The sequence below is a fragment of the Leptonychotes weddellii genome, chromosome 4 (assembly GCF_054177405.1).
Source record: "Leptonychotes weddellii isolate Sample4059 chromosome 4, ASM5417740v2, whole genome shotgun sequence".
NCBI lineage: Eukaryota > Metazoa > Chordata > Mammalia > Carnivora > Phocidae > Leptonychotes > Leptonychotes weddellii.
The window spans coordinates 3,989,965-4,007,030 of record NC_138372.1 but is presented as its reverse complement, the minus strand read 5'-3'; the positions used below and the strand labels follow the sequence as shown (position 1 = coordinate 4,007,030).

Genomic DNA, 17,066 nt, shown 5'->3' with positions numbered 1-17,066 from the left:
GCAGGGACCGTTTCTCCTAGAGGACATGATGGGAAAGCAGCACACCCCTGGAGAACAGTTACCGGGGAACCACCAGATAGCCTGAAACGCTGGAGTCCAAAGCCGTGAGGTTTATTGGGGGCAGGGGCCAAGGGGGCTGTGGCGGCTACGTGTCACAGTCCTCGGGGATGGCCGCCGTGATGATGAGTGAGGGCTCCATGACGCCCGGGCTCACCAAGCTCTCCTCCGCACAGAGTCTCTGGCCAGGGAGCTGGGAGGCCAGGCCGCCCTGGGCCAGGGACGCCACGATGACCTCAGCCGAGCCCACCTCCAGCTCGGCGGGGGGCTGGAGCGCTACCACCACCATCTTCTCGTCCTCAATGACCAGGTTCCGGAGCTTGCGCTGCCGTGGATTGTAGTTCTCTACCCGGTCGTGGATCTCCATGTGCCTCCGGAGGTGGGCCTGGGGGGCAAGGGGACTCAGGGCTGGGCCGGGAGGGGCGCGGGGCCAGAGGGGGCAGGAGGAGGGACTCTGGCCCCAGGCCTACCTGCCGGGTGAACTTGTAGCCGCACTCCGTGCACTCGAACTTCCGGACCCCCTTGTGCCTCCTGACGTGCACGCGCAGCTGCTCCACGGCTGAGGGAGGGGAGGGGAGGGGAGGGGAGGGAAGGGGAGGGGCAGGGCCCCAGCGTCAGCAGAGGCAGAAAGTGGGCAGAAAGTGCTGGGATGAGAGGAGGTCCTGGGGTATGCGGCTGCTATACGGGCCCCGCCGGGCTCCAGGAGCATCCCAAAAGCACTTCTGCACAGGACCCTCCGGAGCCTCCACCCCCACCTCGCAGCAGCTCCAAGATTCTCTGGCAAGAAGGTTTCGTGCCAAGGAGGAGCGCGTAAAAGCCACTGCTACCCCTGGCCTCTCCCCGCGGAGACGCTCCAACCCTGGCAGCTCCCCACGGGGCGAGCCCACGGAAGCCCGAGGCACGGGGCCTTCCGCAAGCCCAGGTACCTTTGAAGGTCTTCCCGCAGATCTGGCAGAAGTGGGGCCGGCCCTCCTGGTGGCGGCTGGCCACATGCCTCAGCAGGGGCCCCTTCTCCGTGAAGCGCTGCTCGCAGAACTCACAGCTGAAGGGCCTCTCACCCGTGTGCGTGCGGTTGTGCTTGTCCAGGCTGGCTGTGGGGACAAGGCGGGGCCTCAGTCACCGGGCCTCGGCCCCAGGACAGTGAGAGGATGGGCCTGCCTCACCTTGGGTGCGGAAGGTCTTCCCACAGAGGTGGCACTGGAAGGGCTTCTCGCCTGTGTGCGTGCGCAGGTGCATGTTGAGATTGGCCTTCTGGGTGAAGGCGTGGCTGCAGAACTCACAGACATACGGCCTCTCGTTCCTGTCCGGGTCGGGGACACAGACGCCATCACCAAGGGATGTGGCCCCCTTTGCTCTGCCCCTGACCCGAGGAAACCTGACGCGGTGGGACCAGCCCCAGGCCGAGGCCAGCTGTGCGGAAGAGGGGCTAGGGCTGTGCCAGGAAAGGGGCACCAGCTTCATCCCAGGAGCTGCAGGACACTCTCTCCCCACCCCGGCTTTCTGCCTGGCAAACTCACTCATCCCTCTGGTAATGTGCCATTACCAGAGCGGCTACAGTCCCACGCACGCCTCAGCCAACTGTCTTCCAGGCCCACTCACTGGCCTGGAGCCAGCAGCAGGACCAGCCCTGGGGAAAGACCACCAGTCCACACCTGTGCTTGGCCTTGATGTGCATCTGCAGGCCATTTCGGCTCGAGGCCCTGTGCCCACACTCCTCGCACACGAACAGCTTCTCCCCACGGTGCTTGAAAGCCTCGTGCAACTGCAGTTCCGTCCGGGACAGGAAGCACTTGGCACAGGTAGGACACTGTGGGGCAACGGAGCAAGACCAGGGTGAGGGCAGGGCGGGCTCCCTGGTCCTCTGTGCGACAGCAACCATGCGGCCTGCCTGGCTGCGACCACCTCCTCGCTACTGCCAGTTCCCAGCCCCCAAGCACAGCCTGGCACTCACAGCGTGGGGCTTGGGGGCTCCATGTAGTTTGATCAGGTGGCTCTGCAAGTCCTTCTTCTGCATGAACTGCTGGGAGCAGGAGGAGCACTGGAAAATAGGCCCAAGGTCACCTCTTAGGCCACCCACACCAACGGGACCCCGGCTGCCCCCAGGCTGTGGAGGCAGGAACCCAAGGGCAGGGCCCAGCCCAAGATGCCAGGAGGTTCCGTGACCTGGCATAAAGGATGCTCCAGGGAGGGCCCCCAGTGCCATGACCACAGGGATGCTAAGCCTGCCCTCCATGGAAAGAAACAAGGCCCCAGCAAGGGCCAGTGTCCCTGCCTGAATGTAGGGGACGCTAGATGGGTAGGGAAGGCTGGGCATCTTGACGGCTAGCAAGGAGGAGGCGCCTAACATCATCCCACGTATAGGGCTCAGCAGGAGAGATCCTGGGGCTGCCCCCCCACCCACGGCCCTGGGGACAGGCCAAGCCTGACCTTGTAGGGCATCTCCCCCGTGTGGGACACCATGTGGACCCGCAGCTCCATCCTCCGGCGGAAGGTCTCCTGGCACACGGAGCACGTGAAGACCTGGCAGTGTGAGGGGCAAGCAGGGCCGGCATCAGGGGGGGGCCTCTGCCTGCGACAGCAGCCTCTGCCCGGGCTTCCACTCGCTGCTGGGAGGAGTCTGCCCGAGGGGGGGGACGCTAGGGTGGGAGAGGGCAACACGTGACCTGCCTGCCCTGACCCTGACCAAAGCTGAGCACTGCAAACCCACCATGCCAGGCTGGGGGCAGGGGCCGAGAGACCTCCCCCGCAGCCCCCACCCCTGGCAATAGGCCTCTAGGAAGAGGAGGGTGGAGTTTAGCTGGCCATGTCACAAGGCCCAGCCCGTGGGGTGGGGGCAGGTGGCCAGGTAGCCTTTCTCAGCAGCCATCCCCCACCAAGACACCCCTTCTCCAGAGTCCAGGTGCCCACGCAGGCAAGCCCAAAATCCTTCCCACAAAGTCCCTCCTAATCTTGGGACCGATGTCCCCACCTGTAATACCAGGGAGTGGACTCGATGGCATCCAAGGACACTCCAGCTCTCGAGTTTACAGTCCTAAGACAGTCTCCTGGGGGCCCCTCTCAGATGGCAGGAAGACAAAGGCCAGCGTGCCCCTGCCCACAAATCCTGGGCCAACCCACAAGTACCTGTTCCGAGCGGTTCATGCAATTCCGGGCTTCATGCTCCACAAGGTTCTCCTTCCGAAAGTAACACTTGCCACATTTGGGACACTCGAAGGGTTTCTCCCCAGTGTGTTTCCTGCCAGGAAAAGCCACAGAGGGTGTGGGGCCTGAGCGACTTCCCACCGCTCCCTCACCAGCAGTGCTGGGCTCCAGAGCAGAGAGGAAGAGCGGTCCTAAGGCCAGCCATGGCCCCCACGTGGCTTGTTCAGACCTGGCTGATGAAGCCGCACAGGTGCACCCAGAAACCCTCCTCCTCGTGGGAGCCTGCACAGCTGCATGCGGGAGGGACCACCCCAAAGCCACACAGACCCAGCTGGCTGGCATCTTGGCAAAGACAGAAATAATCCCTGGGTCCTGACTCCCTGGAGAAACCACCTAGTCCGCCTCAACTTCTGTGGGCTTTACCATCAAAACCATAGCCAGAACCTGACCACTTCACCTGGCCTCCACTGCTACCGCCTAGTGCAGCCAGACCATCCCCTGCCCGGCTGCCTGAGCCTCCTGCCTCGTCTCGTGCTCCACGCCTGCCTCCGCCAGAGTGAACTTCAGCAGCCAGAGCGACCCTTAGGTATAGTCAGACCTCAGCGCCTCTTTGCTCCCAACCCTGCAACACTGCCCATTTCACCCTGAGAAAAGGCCGGGGCCTATGAGGCATAGTCGGCCGGCCACTTACATCGGGGCCTTGATCCCCGGGTCTGGCTCCCTGACGTTCGCCAACCCACTGGCTCACCCTAGGCTCTGCTCCGGCCCTCGTCGACCCACAACACTCCCCCCAGCCATTCACTTGGTAAAGGTCCTCACCTCCTTTGAGTCTGCTCCAAATTCCTTTCTTTAAAACTGCAACCCCACCCTACCCTGAACTCCCCAACCTGTAGGCGGGGCTCTGCCCCTGCTTTCTTCTGTGGCACCTCCCATCTTCCACCACACAGTCAAGTTGCTGTCTGTCAGTTCCAGTCTGCGCAGCCCTGCTGAGAGGCAGGCTCCCTGAGGCCTCTGCTTTATTCGCTAAGGTACCCCAAGCACCCAGAACAGTTTTGTCAGCCGCCTAGCAGAATGAGCTAAATGAACCTTGACCTCAGAGCACCTGAGCGGCACCGGAAGAGCTCTTACTAGTTCTCAGAAGCCAGACGTTTCTCTCATCCTCTGCCCCTCCACTGACTGTCCTCATCCAAACGACCTCACGAGGGCATCACCCCCTCGCAGTTCTCAGGGCCAGTCCAGCAACCTGCGGCCCAAGGTAGGGATGGGGACGGTGCCTGCACCCGAGCCTCACGCTGGGGGAGCATCAGGCAGATGTGGACCACCCCAGGGGGCCTCCCACACTGGCACTTCCCCAGACCCCACTGGCCGCAGCTGCCCTGAGCTGCCCCAGAACAGGCGAGCAAACATCACCCAGCAACGACTCCAGCCCGTCACTGCCGGCTTCCCAGAGCGTCACGCTGAGAAAGTGTGTGTGGCCCAACCTGGCTTGGCAAGAAATCAGGCTAGTGACGACTTGGACTATGAAATGGCAGGTCTGGAAAGCATGTCTCCTAGTTGCCCTCCCCGGAGGCCTTGCAGAGACCTGGAGTGGCGCTGTCAGGAAAACTGTGACCATGGAAATGGTCTGTGCTGAGTCAGCAGCCAGGGCCCCCCATAACTACTGAGCACTTGAAATGTGACTACTGCATCTAAGAAACTGAACTCATTTTTACTTTTAAGTTAGCATAGCTTCGTATGGCATCTTGTTACCTTTTCAGACAATGCAGGTTTAACAAATGATCCCTTACGCTCCACTGATATCCTGGGGCTACCATTTCCCCAGAAAATCAAAGGAGGCACCAACCCTAAAGACCGACACCTTGGCCCCAAGCCCACATTGCCAGGCTTTAGAAATACTGCACAAGGCCATGGGTTTCTCTCATCCCCTTGGCAGAAGGCAGCTACAGGCCAAGGTCCCCAGTGAGTGGAACTTATTGACAAGGTGTCCACAAACCCGCTCAGAGTATGAGAGGGAGACAGAAGAAACCTGACCCAAGGCCACGTTCTCATTCCCTGATGATGAGAAGCAGGTCGACATCAGGCACTGCGTGAGTCTGCGATGGAGCCCCCCAGCCCCCACATGGCTCAGAAGAGGGGAGTGCAGGCCCCTCCCCCAACAAGGGAATAGCAAACAGGAAAAGAAAATAAAAAAACAGACCGTTTACCTGTTGTGGACTTTTAGATAATATTTGCTGAGGAACTTTTTATGACATGTGGGGCATTCAACTGGCACCGCTGTACCTTTTCTGTTCTCAGCGGGCTCGGCTGCCAGGGAACCTGTGCTCAGGGCTGGCTCAGCAGCACATGGCTTTCTGATCATGTTTGATTTCCTCCTGGTCGGCAAGGTCTCAGTCTCTGAAACGTAATCACCATCCCCGTCGTCCTCAACTTGAACCACCACTTCCCACTAGAGCAGAAAAGGCAGCAGGAAGCGAGGTCACCAAATTAATCAGCGGGAGTTCTGGGGACAGACACACAGGGCAGCCAACTCCATCCAGTTCCATCCCAAGGCCCAACCCACACACATCCCCAGATGATTTCCTTTATCAGTGACTATTCCCATCAGGGTCCTAGGGCAGGCCCCATCGGAATCTCGGATTTGGAGGGCAGTGGCTCTATCTGTGGGGAGCTGGAAGTCTGGCCGGATTTCACTACCCTCGGGAAACACCTGTAACGCTGAGGCCAGCTATCCAACCCCAAAAGGCTGCCAATCCTCGACAGCTGTGACTCACAGAAAGGTCAGCCTGAGGCTGCAGGATGGAGCCGGGTTCCTGGATTTGGAGAAAACCTATTCCAGACCCACGTAATAAAGATTCTACCTTGGGGTCCAGATTATCCCAGAAAAGTGTCAGTCTCTCCCCAATGACTCCTACCTCCCCATTCCCAGCACCCTGGGCACAGTACCTCATTATTCCCGCCCTGCAGCTGGACACCTTCAGCCTCAAAGGGCCTTGGGGGCACTTTGCAATCCTCAGGCTCCTTATCCTCTCGGGGACAAAGCTTCAAGGCCTGCTTGAGTTTCCCACGGTGGAAGGAGGGACTCTCACTCTGGGCAGGGAGACCAAGCTGGGGCTTCTCGGGGCCGTGACTGCCACCGATATCCTGGTCCCTGGGGACCTGACCCAGTGTCTTCGAAACTTCCTCTTCCTCCAAGCCTGCCGGCTCCTTGAGGTGGCTGTTCACGTTCCCGGGGGCAGGTTTCCCCAGCCCACTCTGGCCACTCGGTGCCTGCCCCACTGAGGTTTTGGGTTTGAAACTCTGGCACAGCTCCACAGCCTCTGGCACTCGCAACTCCCTGGCTGCCAAGAGCACCTGATCCCGGTTTCCTGAGGTGAGAGCAAGGTGACCAGTATAGAAGAAGTCCAACAGGAGACCAAAGATCTCAGCGAAGCCGGCAGGGAGGACGACACTGCCCCCTGAGCCATCCCCATAGAGGCTCTGGAAGAAGTGGCTGCAGCAGGCAAGGACACTCCAGTGTGCCTTGAACACCAGGCCCCCCACATCCAGGGTGGCATCGCAGTACTGGCCCTTCTCCCGCTGCTTGTTGAGCTCCTGCAGAACCCTCACACTGTGCTGGATGAAGGAGCCATCCATGGTCTGTCTGGCGGAGAGGAAGGCAGAAGTGACATGCTGGCCAACCCAACCCAGGAGTAGCAAGGGAAAGCCCCTGGACCGGGGAGAGGGAAAGGGGAGGTGCCCTCTACTCAAACAGTCACATTGATCTCAAGGAGGGTTTGGGTCAAGGTTAGAGAGTGCCAGCTGAGCCAGGAATAGAGTGAACGCCTCCCTGGAGATGGAGGCCCGGTGAGCAGCCCATACTGGGTAGGCCAGAAGCATGGCTTGGCGGGGGACAGGACAGGGGCATGAAGGGGTGCGGGTGGAAGGAATCAGCGCAGGAAAAGAGACGGAGGATCAGCGCGAACTGACCGGCCTGGCACGGCGAGAGGACCCGTGGCAGGGGAGGGCTGCGGGTGCGGACAGATGAGCAGAACCCACGCCGCGCCTACACGTCCCGGGAGGCCGGACGGAAGGCGGCCACAGCGGCCCGCAGCCCTTCCCTCCCTCGCCCTGTTCCCCCAGACCTCCTCACCCGTACCCGTGCTCCCCGCGTCGGCTCCACAGACCCCGGACCCTGTGGTCTCCACAGCCCCCCTGACCAACTGCCCGGACCGTACGTGCCCGCCTGACCGCACGGAGACGCCGCCGCCGCCGCCGCCGCCGCCGGACGTGACGTCAGGGCGCGCCGGACGGGGCGAACGACTCGGAGGCGCCGGGCTTCTAGCCCCGCCCTCGGGGCGGGGCCAGGCAGAGAACGGCCAATGGGATGGGGAGAGGGGGCCCGGCCCGGTTCTCTCAGCGTTGGGCTCGCCTCCCGGAGTTGCTCGGCAACGCCAAGCTGGGCGCGGGCTCTTTCCCCGCTGGGCCGGGTCCCCGGGTTCCGGCTGCGGTTGGCCCCCGCGGCGCCCTCAGCCTGGAGGAGGTAGCGCCCCACCCTCGTCCCAGACAGCAAGAGCAGCCAGGACGCACATTTCACCGCTTTATTGGCAGCCCGGAGCCCGGGCTGGACTCCCGTGAGCTTACACTGTCCGAGCCAAGACTGAGGAGTCCAAAGGCCTCCCGGACAGCTCAGGGCGCGCGCGCCTCGCTCGACCCTCGACACTCGACCCTCGGGGCAGAGGAGGCGTCAGGCCCAACCCCCACCCCCGGCGTGGCCCTGCCCGCCTCAGCGATCAGGTGGAGCCGCAGCGCCTCGTGTAGTCCTGGATGGAGGCCTGGAAGTGCTCGGTGCTGTTGAGATCTGGGCGGCACAGGATCACGTAGCACTTGGGGAGGAAACACCCGCTGAAGCCGCCACTCAGGCTGCTCAGCGCCGCCAGCACGTTGACCGCGGGCAGGTACTTGGCCTGGTAGACGCTGGCCGTGGTGAAGAAGCCAATCCAGGACACGAAGTTGAGGAGCAGACTGAAGGTGACGCATTCGGCCTCGTTGTAGTTCTCTGGCAGGTCCTTGCCCAGGTAGCTGCAGTCCAAGGCGCTGGCGGACAGGAGGCCGTTGTAGACGAAAGCCAACATGAAGCCCAGGGAGTTGGCCTCCGTGCAATCAAGCACCACCTGCTGAGGGAAGCGCTGGTATTCCCTGGTGGGCCGTGGGGTCCACACCATGAGCCAAGTTAGACAGATGAGCAGCTGGGCCATTGAGCTGATGACCACAAATAGGCTGGGACCATGGTTTTGGACCCAGGCATGGTAGAAGGTGGGTACCTTGGCAGAAAACTTGAAGATGAAGACCAGCTGGACGGAGCGGGTTGTCAGGCAGGACAGGAAGATGGCAAAACCGAGGGCAAAGAGGCCTTGGCGCAGCAAGCATGTGGGCAGGGTGGGCTCCCCAAAAAAGCCATAGAGCCCACAGCTGCCCCCTGCCAGGGAGCCCAGCATGAAGAAGCACAGCCTGCCCCCAGCTGACCTCACCACAGGGGTGTCTAAGTGCCAGGCAAACAGGCCAGCAGTCCCAGCCAGCAGCAGCAACAGCAGCGTATTAGCTGCCAACAGCACCCAAGAGATAGGGTCATGCCAAGTCAAAAACACCACGGTGCGTGGGAAGCAGGTTTCACTTCCCTCGGGTGCCCATTCTTCTTTCCCACAAGGCTGGCAGCTGTGGAGATCTGGAAGGAAAGGCAGAAGGCTCCTGAGAGCTAGATGAGCAGAGCAGGAATGAGGAAGGGAGGCCACGCAGACCTGCAAGGTGCTGGGAGGGCTACACCACAGGAGCTGGGTGCCTCTGGGCATGGTGAGATGGGGGTAGCCCTGAGTGGGATCCCAAGGCCAAGTGTTTCCTCAAGATGCCTGTATGAATTACAGATTCTGGAGACGCTTGGGTGGGTTCTGTATGGCTCATGATCCCTTGGGCTTGCAAACCAAGAGGTCCTTAGGGAAGGCCTTACTCTGGTGACTCTGCCCGCATGCCAGTGAGGCTATGATCCAATAGGAACAGTCAGCCCTGAAGGAAGGGCATTTTCATTTCTCCCCAGCACTTCCCTTAACCAAATCCACCTTCCTGTGCTGCCACTCTGTGGTTTCTCTGACTCTAAGAACAGAAGAGATGCATTCCCATGGCCACAGAGATAGTAAAAGGAAAGAATGTGGCTCATGGAGTCCAACTCTGGGCTGAGCCCTTAGCTACCCCAATTTGCTCTCTGATCTTGACCTTGCGTCACTGGGTATGTTGTTTTTTCAGCTGCAGATACAATAGTATCTGCATTCAGGCCAAGCTGTTCAAGGTGCTGGCTGTCTTTGGCATGGTCAATAGAAGGGACTTCACACAGATAGCGTGGGAGAGTACAAGGGAACATAGCTACATCTGTTTGCATAAAAACGTTGAATTTAGAATAAAATTGCCCCCGTAGGAATTGGGCTGGGAGCTCTCTAGTAAAAGACATAGTGGGTCTGAGGATTTCAACTGGTTGTTTCTGCTTCCTCAGAATTCAGTCTGGCGGCAGGTATTCTCCAGCTTGTACCTAACTGCAGCGAAGTGAGCAAGGCCCTGGTTCTGCACATGTGTGGCCCAAGGGGGATCCCCTCATCTGCTCTGTGGACCCTAGGAGTGCCCAGTCATTCGCCCACTCACTTGGTCACTCACCACTCTTGTTGAGGAAGGTCCCGGCCTCACAGGGCACACACTCAAAGCAACAGTGGTGGAAACCCACGATGACTCGCTGGTGTCCTTCAAGACAGTCGCTGGAGCACACAGACTTAGGCACCTGCAAGAAGCCACAGGTGTTCTGTAACCACATGGAGTGGCTCAAGTCGAGGGATGCTCACATGGAATGGGAAACAATCTCTGTACATCTGCTTTCACAGCTCACTCCCAGGGCAGAGCCCCTGGTTTCATAAACCTGCAGCAGCCGGCCATCTGGGTGCTGCCTGGGAAGCTGGATAGGGCCATGTTGGCCTGGTACCTGGGATCCCCCTCCTGCTCGTCCACAGTAACCTCAGGCATCAGGCTATCCATAAGGCAGTCCCCTTGTGAGTGACCATGTCTCTGTTACCTTGTTGTCCTTTCCGTGCCACCGGATTTTGGTTTTATTTATGTCCAGCTGAACTGGAGGCCACGTGGAAGAACCGATGACCCTAAAGTTCCACTTGGGGCCACTCCAGTCCCAAGCAATTATGTCATAGCCGCTGAGGGGGTCCCCATTGTCATTAAATATCACAGTATCGCTGTGTGGAAGGAAATTCACTTTGCGGATCTGCTCCAGAAGCTGAAATAAACAGGGACCAGGGAGCTGCCATAGATGAAAAAGGCCGTTCCTCCTCAACCGCCCAGACCTGGAAGGCTCAGGAAGCAAGTGCCTGGGGCCTTGTGCTTCTATTTAGGTGGTTTCAGTCCATCTGGAAATTCAGAGCCCTCCTTCCCCTCCAAGGAAGCCCCTCAACCCTCCCAACTAGCCTCCTGAGAGGAAACTTCTTTTATTTTTTTTTTAGGATTTTATTTATTTATTTGACAGAGAGAGACAGCGAGAGAGGGAGCACAAGCAGAGGGAGTGGGAGAAGGAGAAGCAGGCTTCCCACCGAGCAGGGAGCCCGATGCGGGGCTCAATCCCAGGACCCTGGGATCAAGACCTGAGCTGAAGGCAGACGCTTAACGACTGAGCCCCCTGAGAGGAATCTTCTAACGAAGGACCCCTTTACAGTGATTTTTAGTCCTGGATCTGAAGCATGGTGAGTGGGAGGGGCTCAGGTTCAGAGAAGTGAAACCTAAGAGAGGGGATCAGCCCTCTGATCGGTAACCTTTGTCCCGCACTCCTAGCACTTAGTTGGCCAGAAAGTAATCACTCTGCTTGCCTCAGGAAAGCACCCCCTTTCAGGGTGCCAGGGGCTGGTCTACCTTACCTGCCAGGGATAGACTCGGTCTCTGGAACAGGCTCCGGAGGCACAGCCCAGGAGCTGGTGGAGGCCATGGGCCACTGTGTAGACAGCCCGGTAGGCATTGTAGGCAGAGCTCATGGAGAATGCTCCAAGCGTGGGCATCTGCTGTGTCGTGAAAGCCAGACACTCTCTGCAGAGTTGGTTGCTGCTGCACCAGGAGCCCCTGGAGCAAGGCCCATGGGCCCCCTTATCTGCCTGGACATAGGCCTCTTCAAACTCCTTCAGGCCAGGGACAAGCCGCTGCTGGATGGCCACACCCAGCACTGTGCCAATGCCCCAGATCCCGGGCAAGCTGCTGATGTGTCTGGAGATGGCCCAGTCCTCTGAGGTGATCCACACCTTGCCAGTCAGGTTGGCCAGCACCACGGACTCGAAGAACACCCTGGCCAGCTGCCTGCTGGAGAAAATGACCACCACGGTGGTCCTAGCTCGGGCCAGGTGGTGCATCATGCTCTGCATCCTCTTATTCCCCGGGCAGGCAGAGAAGGAAGGGTATGATGTCCTTGAAGGCAATGCAGATGCCCTGCTGGGTGGCCTGCTCCTCCAGTGCCTGCACCCCCAGCTGCCCGTAGTCATCGTTGCTGCCCTCCAGTGAGATCCAGACCCACCCAAACCTCTGCAGCAGCAGCACTGTGATCTCCACCTGGTGCTTATCGCTGGGGATGGTGCACAGAAAAGAGGGGTACTACCGCTTCACTCCGAGCATCACACTGCTGGCCTCGTAGCTGATCTGTGGGGGTTCAGTTCAGCAAGTTCAGTGGCATCAGTCCCAACTCAGGGCCCCCCCACTTGTGGCCCTTTGCTGGGCATGGGGACCCAGGGAGGACACCTGATCCCTGCCCTAGCCCTCAAGGAGAGCCCTACTGGACGTAGGAGGCTGACAACGTACATCTGGAGAAGAGGCAGAAACCCAAGGGGAGGTTCTGAGAGAGGAAGGGGAAAGGAACAAAAGCAGCACAGAGTGAGTGAAATGATGCAGGAGGTCATATGTGGATGCCCATGCCAGAAGAAGGAGCACAAAAGTAGGTGTGTCTTGGGCGCCTGGGTGGCTCAGTTGGTTAAGCGACTGCCTTCGGCTCAGGTCATGATCCTGGAGTCCCGGGATCGAGTCCCACATCGGGCTCCCTGCTCGGCCGGGAGTCTGCTCCTCCCTCTGACCCTCCCCCCTCTCATGCTCTCTGTCTCTCATTCTCTCTGTCTCAAATAAATAAATAAAATCTTAAAAAAAAAAAAAGTAGGTGTGTCTGGTCAGAGCAGGAGGCCTTAAATGTCATGCTCAGAGACTTGGTCTTTATCTGTAGGCCATGGGGAGCCCCTAAATGTTTAGGCAGAGAAGTGATATGCTATGACTTGTATTTTAGGAGTGTATCTCTGATTTCAGTGAGGAACATGTTAGAAAAGGCTCAAGACCAGAGTCAGGGAGAACCCCTAGAAGGCTGATGGAATCATCTAGATGAGAGAGCTTGGTGGTCTGAGTTAGAGCTGTGGCAGTGAAGATGGAGAAGAGCGGGTTGACTGGGCAGCATTTAGAAGGTAAAAGCAGAGGCCATGGTGATGGGCTAACTGTGGGGGTGGGGGGCAGAGGAACATGGGTAGGCCTGCCAGGTTCCTGGCTTGAGTATAGAGGCAGGTGGGCAGGAGGGTGGATGCAGGAAGAAAAGAGACTCCAGTTGTCTAGGGAGGTAAGCTCAGTTTGGGGCCTGTTGGGTTCATGCAGTGGAGACCCTGGATGAACATCCAGAAAGGAGGCTCAGAGCTTAGAACACAGGACAGAAGCTAGAGAACAGGAAATTGAGCCATGGGGCTCATGGCCTGTGTAGGGGTTCTGAATGAATTGCCCCAAGATACACCACTTTGGCACGTGGGTTAATTTCCAGTTGGAAATAATTAAGGCACAAAAGACTCCGGAGGAAACGTTGACCTTTCCCCTAACTGCCTAAAAGAATTTAGATAGCTGACCTGCTCCAGGTTAGGGAACTGTCACCATAGATAACTAGAGTATAATAGGAACTAGGTGTGGTGGGCAGGGGGGATCTTAGCAAAGTCCAATTTGTTAAAATTCCTCTCTATGTCCCATTGTTTCTGGATGGCCTGGCAAACATTTGTTTACTAAACATTTACTCTCTTATCTCTTCCTGTGAATTGTCTTCCTCTCCTTTGAAGTCCCAGATACCGTACCAGCTTTTCCTTAGTTCAGAATAGCATATAAGCCTCATTTTGCCTGTATTTGAACCTCTCATGTTTACGTGGATTCCCTATTCATATGTAATCTTGACTTTCTCCTGTTAATCTGTCTCATGTCAATGTTTAGACCAGCCAGAAGAATCTTGAAGAGTAGAGGAAATTTTTTACTCCCAACACCTGCCTGGGAAAGGGAGCATCCTGTACTCTGGGAATCATCCACCTTTTCAGAAGAGGTGGGGAAGAGATTCTCTAAAGGAGACTGAGGAGGAAGAGGAGGGGCCATAAGTGAGAGGGGGCAGGTCATAAATGCTGAGGAAAGAATGTCACTGAAGGACTGGTCGGGAATGTCACAGAGTTGTCATGTCAGGTAAAAGGGGCTGAGAAGCATTTGTTGGATTTGGAGACCTAGAAAGCCCTCCAGATCACAAGAGCAGGAGTGGTGGGACAGCAGCCAGGGCAGGGGGTTGAGAAGCAAATGACAAGAGGGAGAAGCAAACAAGACTAGAGGGCTCTGCAGGTAAGTTTTCATGGAAAGCGGGCAGAGGGAGGACCGTGCTGGGAGCAGGGGTGCCTGGAAGATGGGGAGGGATAAGGTTAGCTTACAGGTGGAGGAGGAAGCCTAGGAAAGGCTGACAAGCAGAGGAGGGGGTGAGGCCCAGAGGGACAGCACTCTGAGTGGGAGACCACACCTCTGAGCCTGAGCCTGGAAGGCAGGAAGGAAGAAGGAGGGCAGGGGAGAAGTGGAGAAGTCTGTGGGGTGGGACACAAAGGGTGTTCCATTCTTCACAAAGAAGACAGAATGGTGGGAGGAGTGTGAAGGGCAGCAGTTTCAAAGGAGAATGGGTTTTCTCGGGAGCATTGAGGCAAGGAGGTTTGGATGCAGCATTTGGGGAGGAAGAAATGCTGGAGTGGCGACTGCGATGTGGCAGGGCCCCCTGCAATGTGACTCATGAGTGGTGAGCACCCAGGAGATCCAGGGGGCCAGACTGGCCTTGGGGCCCAGTGATTCCTGCCCACCACTCCCAGCCTGCACTGGACTTGCCAGAAGGGGAGACAGCATGGTTGGTGGTGTCAGGTCCAATCACCGCCAGGGCAGCAGGGGAGTAGTGGGCAGGGTTTGCTTGGATCTCAATATGATGCGTCCCCAGTGTGGAGAGCACGTTTAGTGTGGCATACACGTTGGCTGACTCTGAGCACACGTCGTACAGATGGTACCCCAGGGTGATGTTAGGCAGCAGGGTCGTGGAATTGTTGATCTCCTCAATGCCAAACCTCATGGCCTGGAAGAGGTGGTAGCCATGGCCGTTGAAGCTGTTGGGTCTGTGGAAAAAGCCAAGCTGAGAGCCAAGAAGGGCAAGGTCTTGCTGCAACTCTCTTTGGAGGGTAGAAAGGAAACTCTGAGGTCATCTGTCTAGCCCCCACAACCATGACCTCAATGTGGGCCTGGTACCATACACACAGTTGTGTTAACAGGCCTTTGGGTCAGGGGAGGGGGGACAAGTTGGAGAAACCACATCCCATGCCTTCCTGGATAAGCATATTAGCATTGAAAGCCTGATGAAGTCCTGTATCAGAGACACCTGCTGTATTAGTGTTCTCTAGAGAAACAGAACCAATTGGATATATAGAGAGAAAAAAAAAGAGGTTATTTTAAGGAATTGGCTCATGTGATTGTGGGGCTGGCAAGTCTGACGTTTGCAGGGCAGGCTGGAAATTCCCTCAATGGTTGATGCTGCAGTCTTGAGTCTGAAGGCAGAATTCCTTCCTTTTTAGGGGACCTCAATCTTTTCTCTTAAGGTCTTCAACTGTTTGGATGAGGCCCACCCACACAATGGAAAATAAGCTGCTTTACTCACCCTATTGATTTAAATGTTAACCTTCACAGCAACATCTAGACAGGTGTTTGGCCAAACAACTGGGCACCATACCCTAGCCAGGCTGACACAAAAAGTTAACCACACACCTGTTTAACCTTGTTCAACAAGTGCTTCTCACCAGGACACTCATGAATGTAGTGAGCACCTGTGTTCCTCACTGCCTCTCAGGAACTGCTGGCTGGATCCCAACAGGGACATGGTTCAGCTCTGCTTGAAGAGTGTGCAAGCACATTCCACTTTCCAGCCTCTGTGCCTGTTGGAAGGGTCTTCCATCATTTCTTTTTTTTTTTTTTTTTTTTTAAGATTTTATTTATTTGACAGAGAGAGACACAGCAAGAGACGGAACACAAGCAGGGGGAGTGGGAGAGGGAGAAGCAGGCTTCCTGCTGAGCAGGGAGCCCGATATGGGGCTCGATCCTAGGACTCCGGGATCATGACCTGAGCCGAAGGCAGACGCCCAATGGCTGAGCCACCCAGGCGCCCCTCTTCCATCATTTCTATCACTTCTGTCTTTAAGTCCCTCAGAGGAAACTCAGTGCCTCCCACCATGACACCTTCTTCAGAAGTGGGTGTCCATGTGTCTCCTCTTCCCCAAATCTTCTCTTCCCAGGCTCCTATCTGTAGCTCTTGGGGCCAGTCTTCATGCACTAGGCTTTCCAGAACCTTCCTCCTGTGTGAATCTCAGATGTGTGTCATGTTTAAGGCATCCTGCCACTGAGTCCCGATCCATCCTTGAGTCTTCCCAAATCTGTGACTTGCACAGATGGCAAACAACTTATCTTCTTTAGGAGAAAAGCAGATGTTTTTCTCTACCGAGACTGTCGACTTCATGAAGGCAAGGCACCAATCTAAGATATCTTTGTTAAGCTCCTAAAGCATCTACTGCTGTTAGCCTTCCCTCTCCTCCTCATGGAAAACCACGCTTGCCATCCGGAGACTCAGGAGTTTGAACCTGGAGAGGAGCAGGGAGGGCACAGAAGCCGGGAAAAGCCATGCTTGCTTAATCCTTGCCACCTCCTTATGTCACAAAGTCTGGAAACCAACTGGAATGGGATTACAATACAAAGCACTCTAATAGCCAGGACAAAATAATGTATTACAAAGTGGAACCTGAGCAGAAGTGCCAGGGAAGGTCCAGCCAGGGCTTGAAGGTGGTGACCATAGGATGGGGAGGGACTAGAGGTGGTTCAGGAGGCAGCCCCAGAGGCAGAAAGGGCATGGTCTTCACCAAGGAGGGCAGGCAGAGGTCCTTATATTACCTGTCACAGAGAGTCGCCGTGGGCCTGCGTCTCACCCCCGGACAGTGAGAGTGTACAGGGAACAGACCTGCAAGGAGGTAATCCCCAGGGAGGCTGAAGTTGGGAGACAGCTCTGTGTTGCGGCAGCTGAGGGCCCAGCAGCAGGAGAGGGAGAGCTGCAGGCTGACTAGGTGAGCTGCCAGGAGTGACATGCTGGCCAGATGGTCCTGTGCCTGGCATGGCCAAGCAGAGCCCTCTGACCAGGTTGGCTGTTTATTTTATTTATTTATTTATTTTTTAAAAGATTTTATTTATTTATTTATTTTGAGAGAGAGAATGAGAGACAGAGAGCAGGAGAGGGAGGAGGGTCAGAGGGAGAAGCAGACTCCCTGCCGAGCAGGGAGCCCGATGCGGGACTCGATCCCGGGACTCCAGGATCATGACCTGAGCCGAAGGCAGTCGCCCAACCAACTGAGCCACCCAGGCGCCCCAGGTTGGCTGTTTAAATAGAATAGACAGCAGCTGCCCAGATGCTTCCCAACTTCATGCCTGTGCCAGGGGTGGGGCTGAAACCCAGTTGTAGGAACCTGGCTGCTTGCCTTGGC

The 17,066-nt window shown here is 57.1% G+C and overlaps 2 protein-coding genes and 1 long non-coding RNA gene across 6 annotated transcripts; 1 reads left to right on the top strand and 2 right to left on the bottom strand.

The window, feature by feature from the left end:
• Nucleotides 1–90: 90 nt before the first annotated feature.
• On the bottom strand, nucleotides 91–7,455 carry ZBTB48 (zinc finger and BTB domain containing 48). 4 transcript variants are annotated; one of them, XM_031020387.2, is made up of 11 exons: nucleotides 7,328–7,455; nucleotides 6,142–6,838; nucleotides 5,403–5,644; nucleotides 3,181–3,292; nucleotides 2,485–2,577; nucleotides 2,009–2,095; nucleotides 1,710–1,864; nucleotides 1,221–1,357; nucleotides 984–1,148; nucleotides 528–616; nucleotides 91–442 (listed from the first exon to the last, which is right to left on the bottom strand). In XM_031020387.2, exons 2-11 carry the CDS (start codon nucleotides 6,829–6,831, stop codon nucleotides 146–148), a joined length of 2,067 nt encoding a protein of 688 aa, XP_030876247.2. In that variant the 5' UTR covers nucleotides 6,832–6,838; nucleotides 7,328–7,455; the 3' UTR covers nucleotides 91–145. The 4 variants fall into 4 exon arrangements, with proteins under 4 accessions (XP_030876247.2, XP_006749305.2, XP_006749304.2 ...); XM_006749242.3 differs by having other exon boundaries at nucleotides 6,142–6,834; XM_006749241.3 differs by having other exon boundaries at nucleotides 7,334–7,455.
• A 512-nt stretch (nucleotides 7,456–7,967) lies between these two features.
• On the bottom strand, nucleotides 7,968–16,707 carry TAS1R1 (taste 1 receptor member 1). The gene is given in 8 exon segments (XM_031020380.2): nucleotides 7,968–8,899; nucleotides 9,874–9,994; nucleotides 10,283–10,495; nucleotides 11,127–11,651; nucleotides 11,653–11,892; nucleotides 13,827–13,855; nucleotides 14,389–14,666; nucleotides 16,483–16,707. Coding segments are annotated over 8 exon segments (2,529 nt in total). The 5' UTR covers nucleotides 16,674–16,707.
• On the top strand, nucleotides 8,353–11,316 carry LOC115937735 (uncharacterized). Its single transcript, XR_004072972.2, has 2 exons — nucleotides 8,353–8,490; nucleotides 9,716–11,316. It is a non-coding gene; the product is annotated as an uncharacterized LOC115937735 (long non-coding RNA).
• Nucleotides 16,708–17,066: the final 359 nt, after the last annotated feature.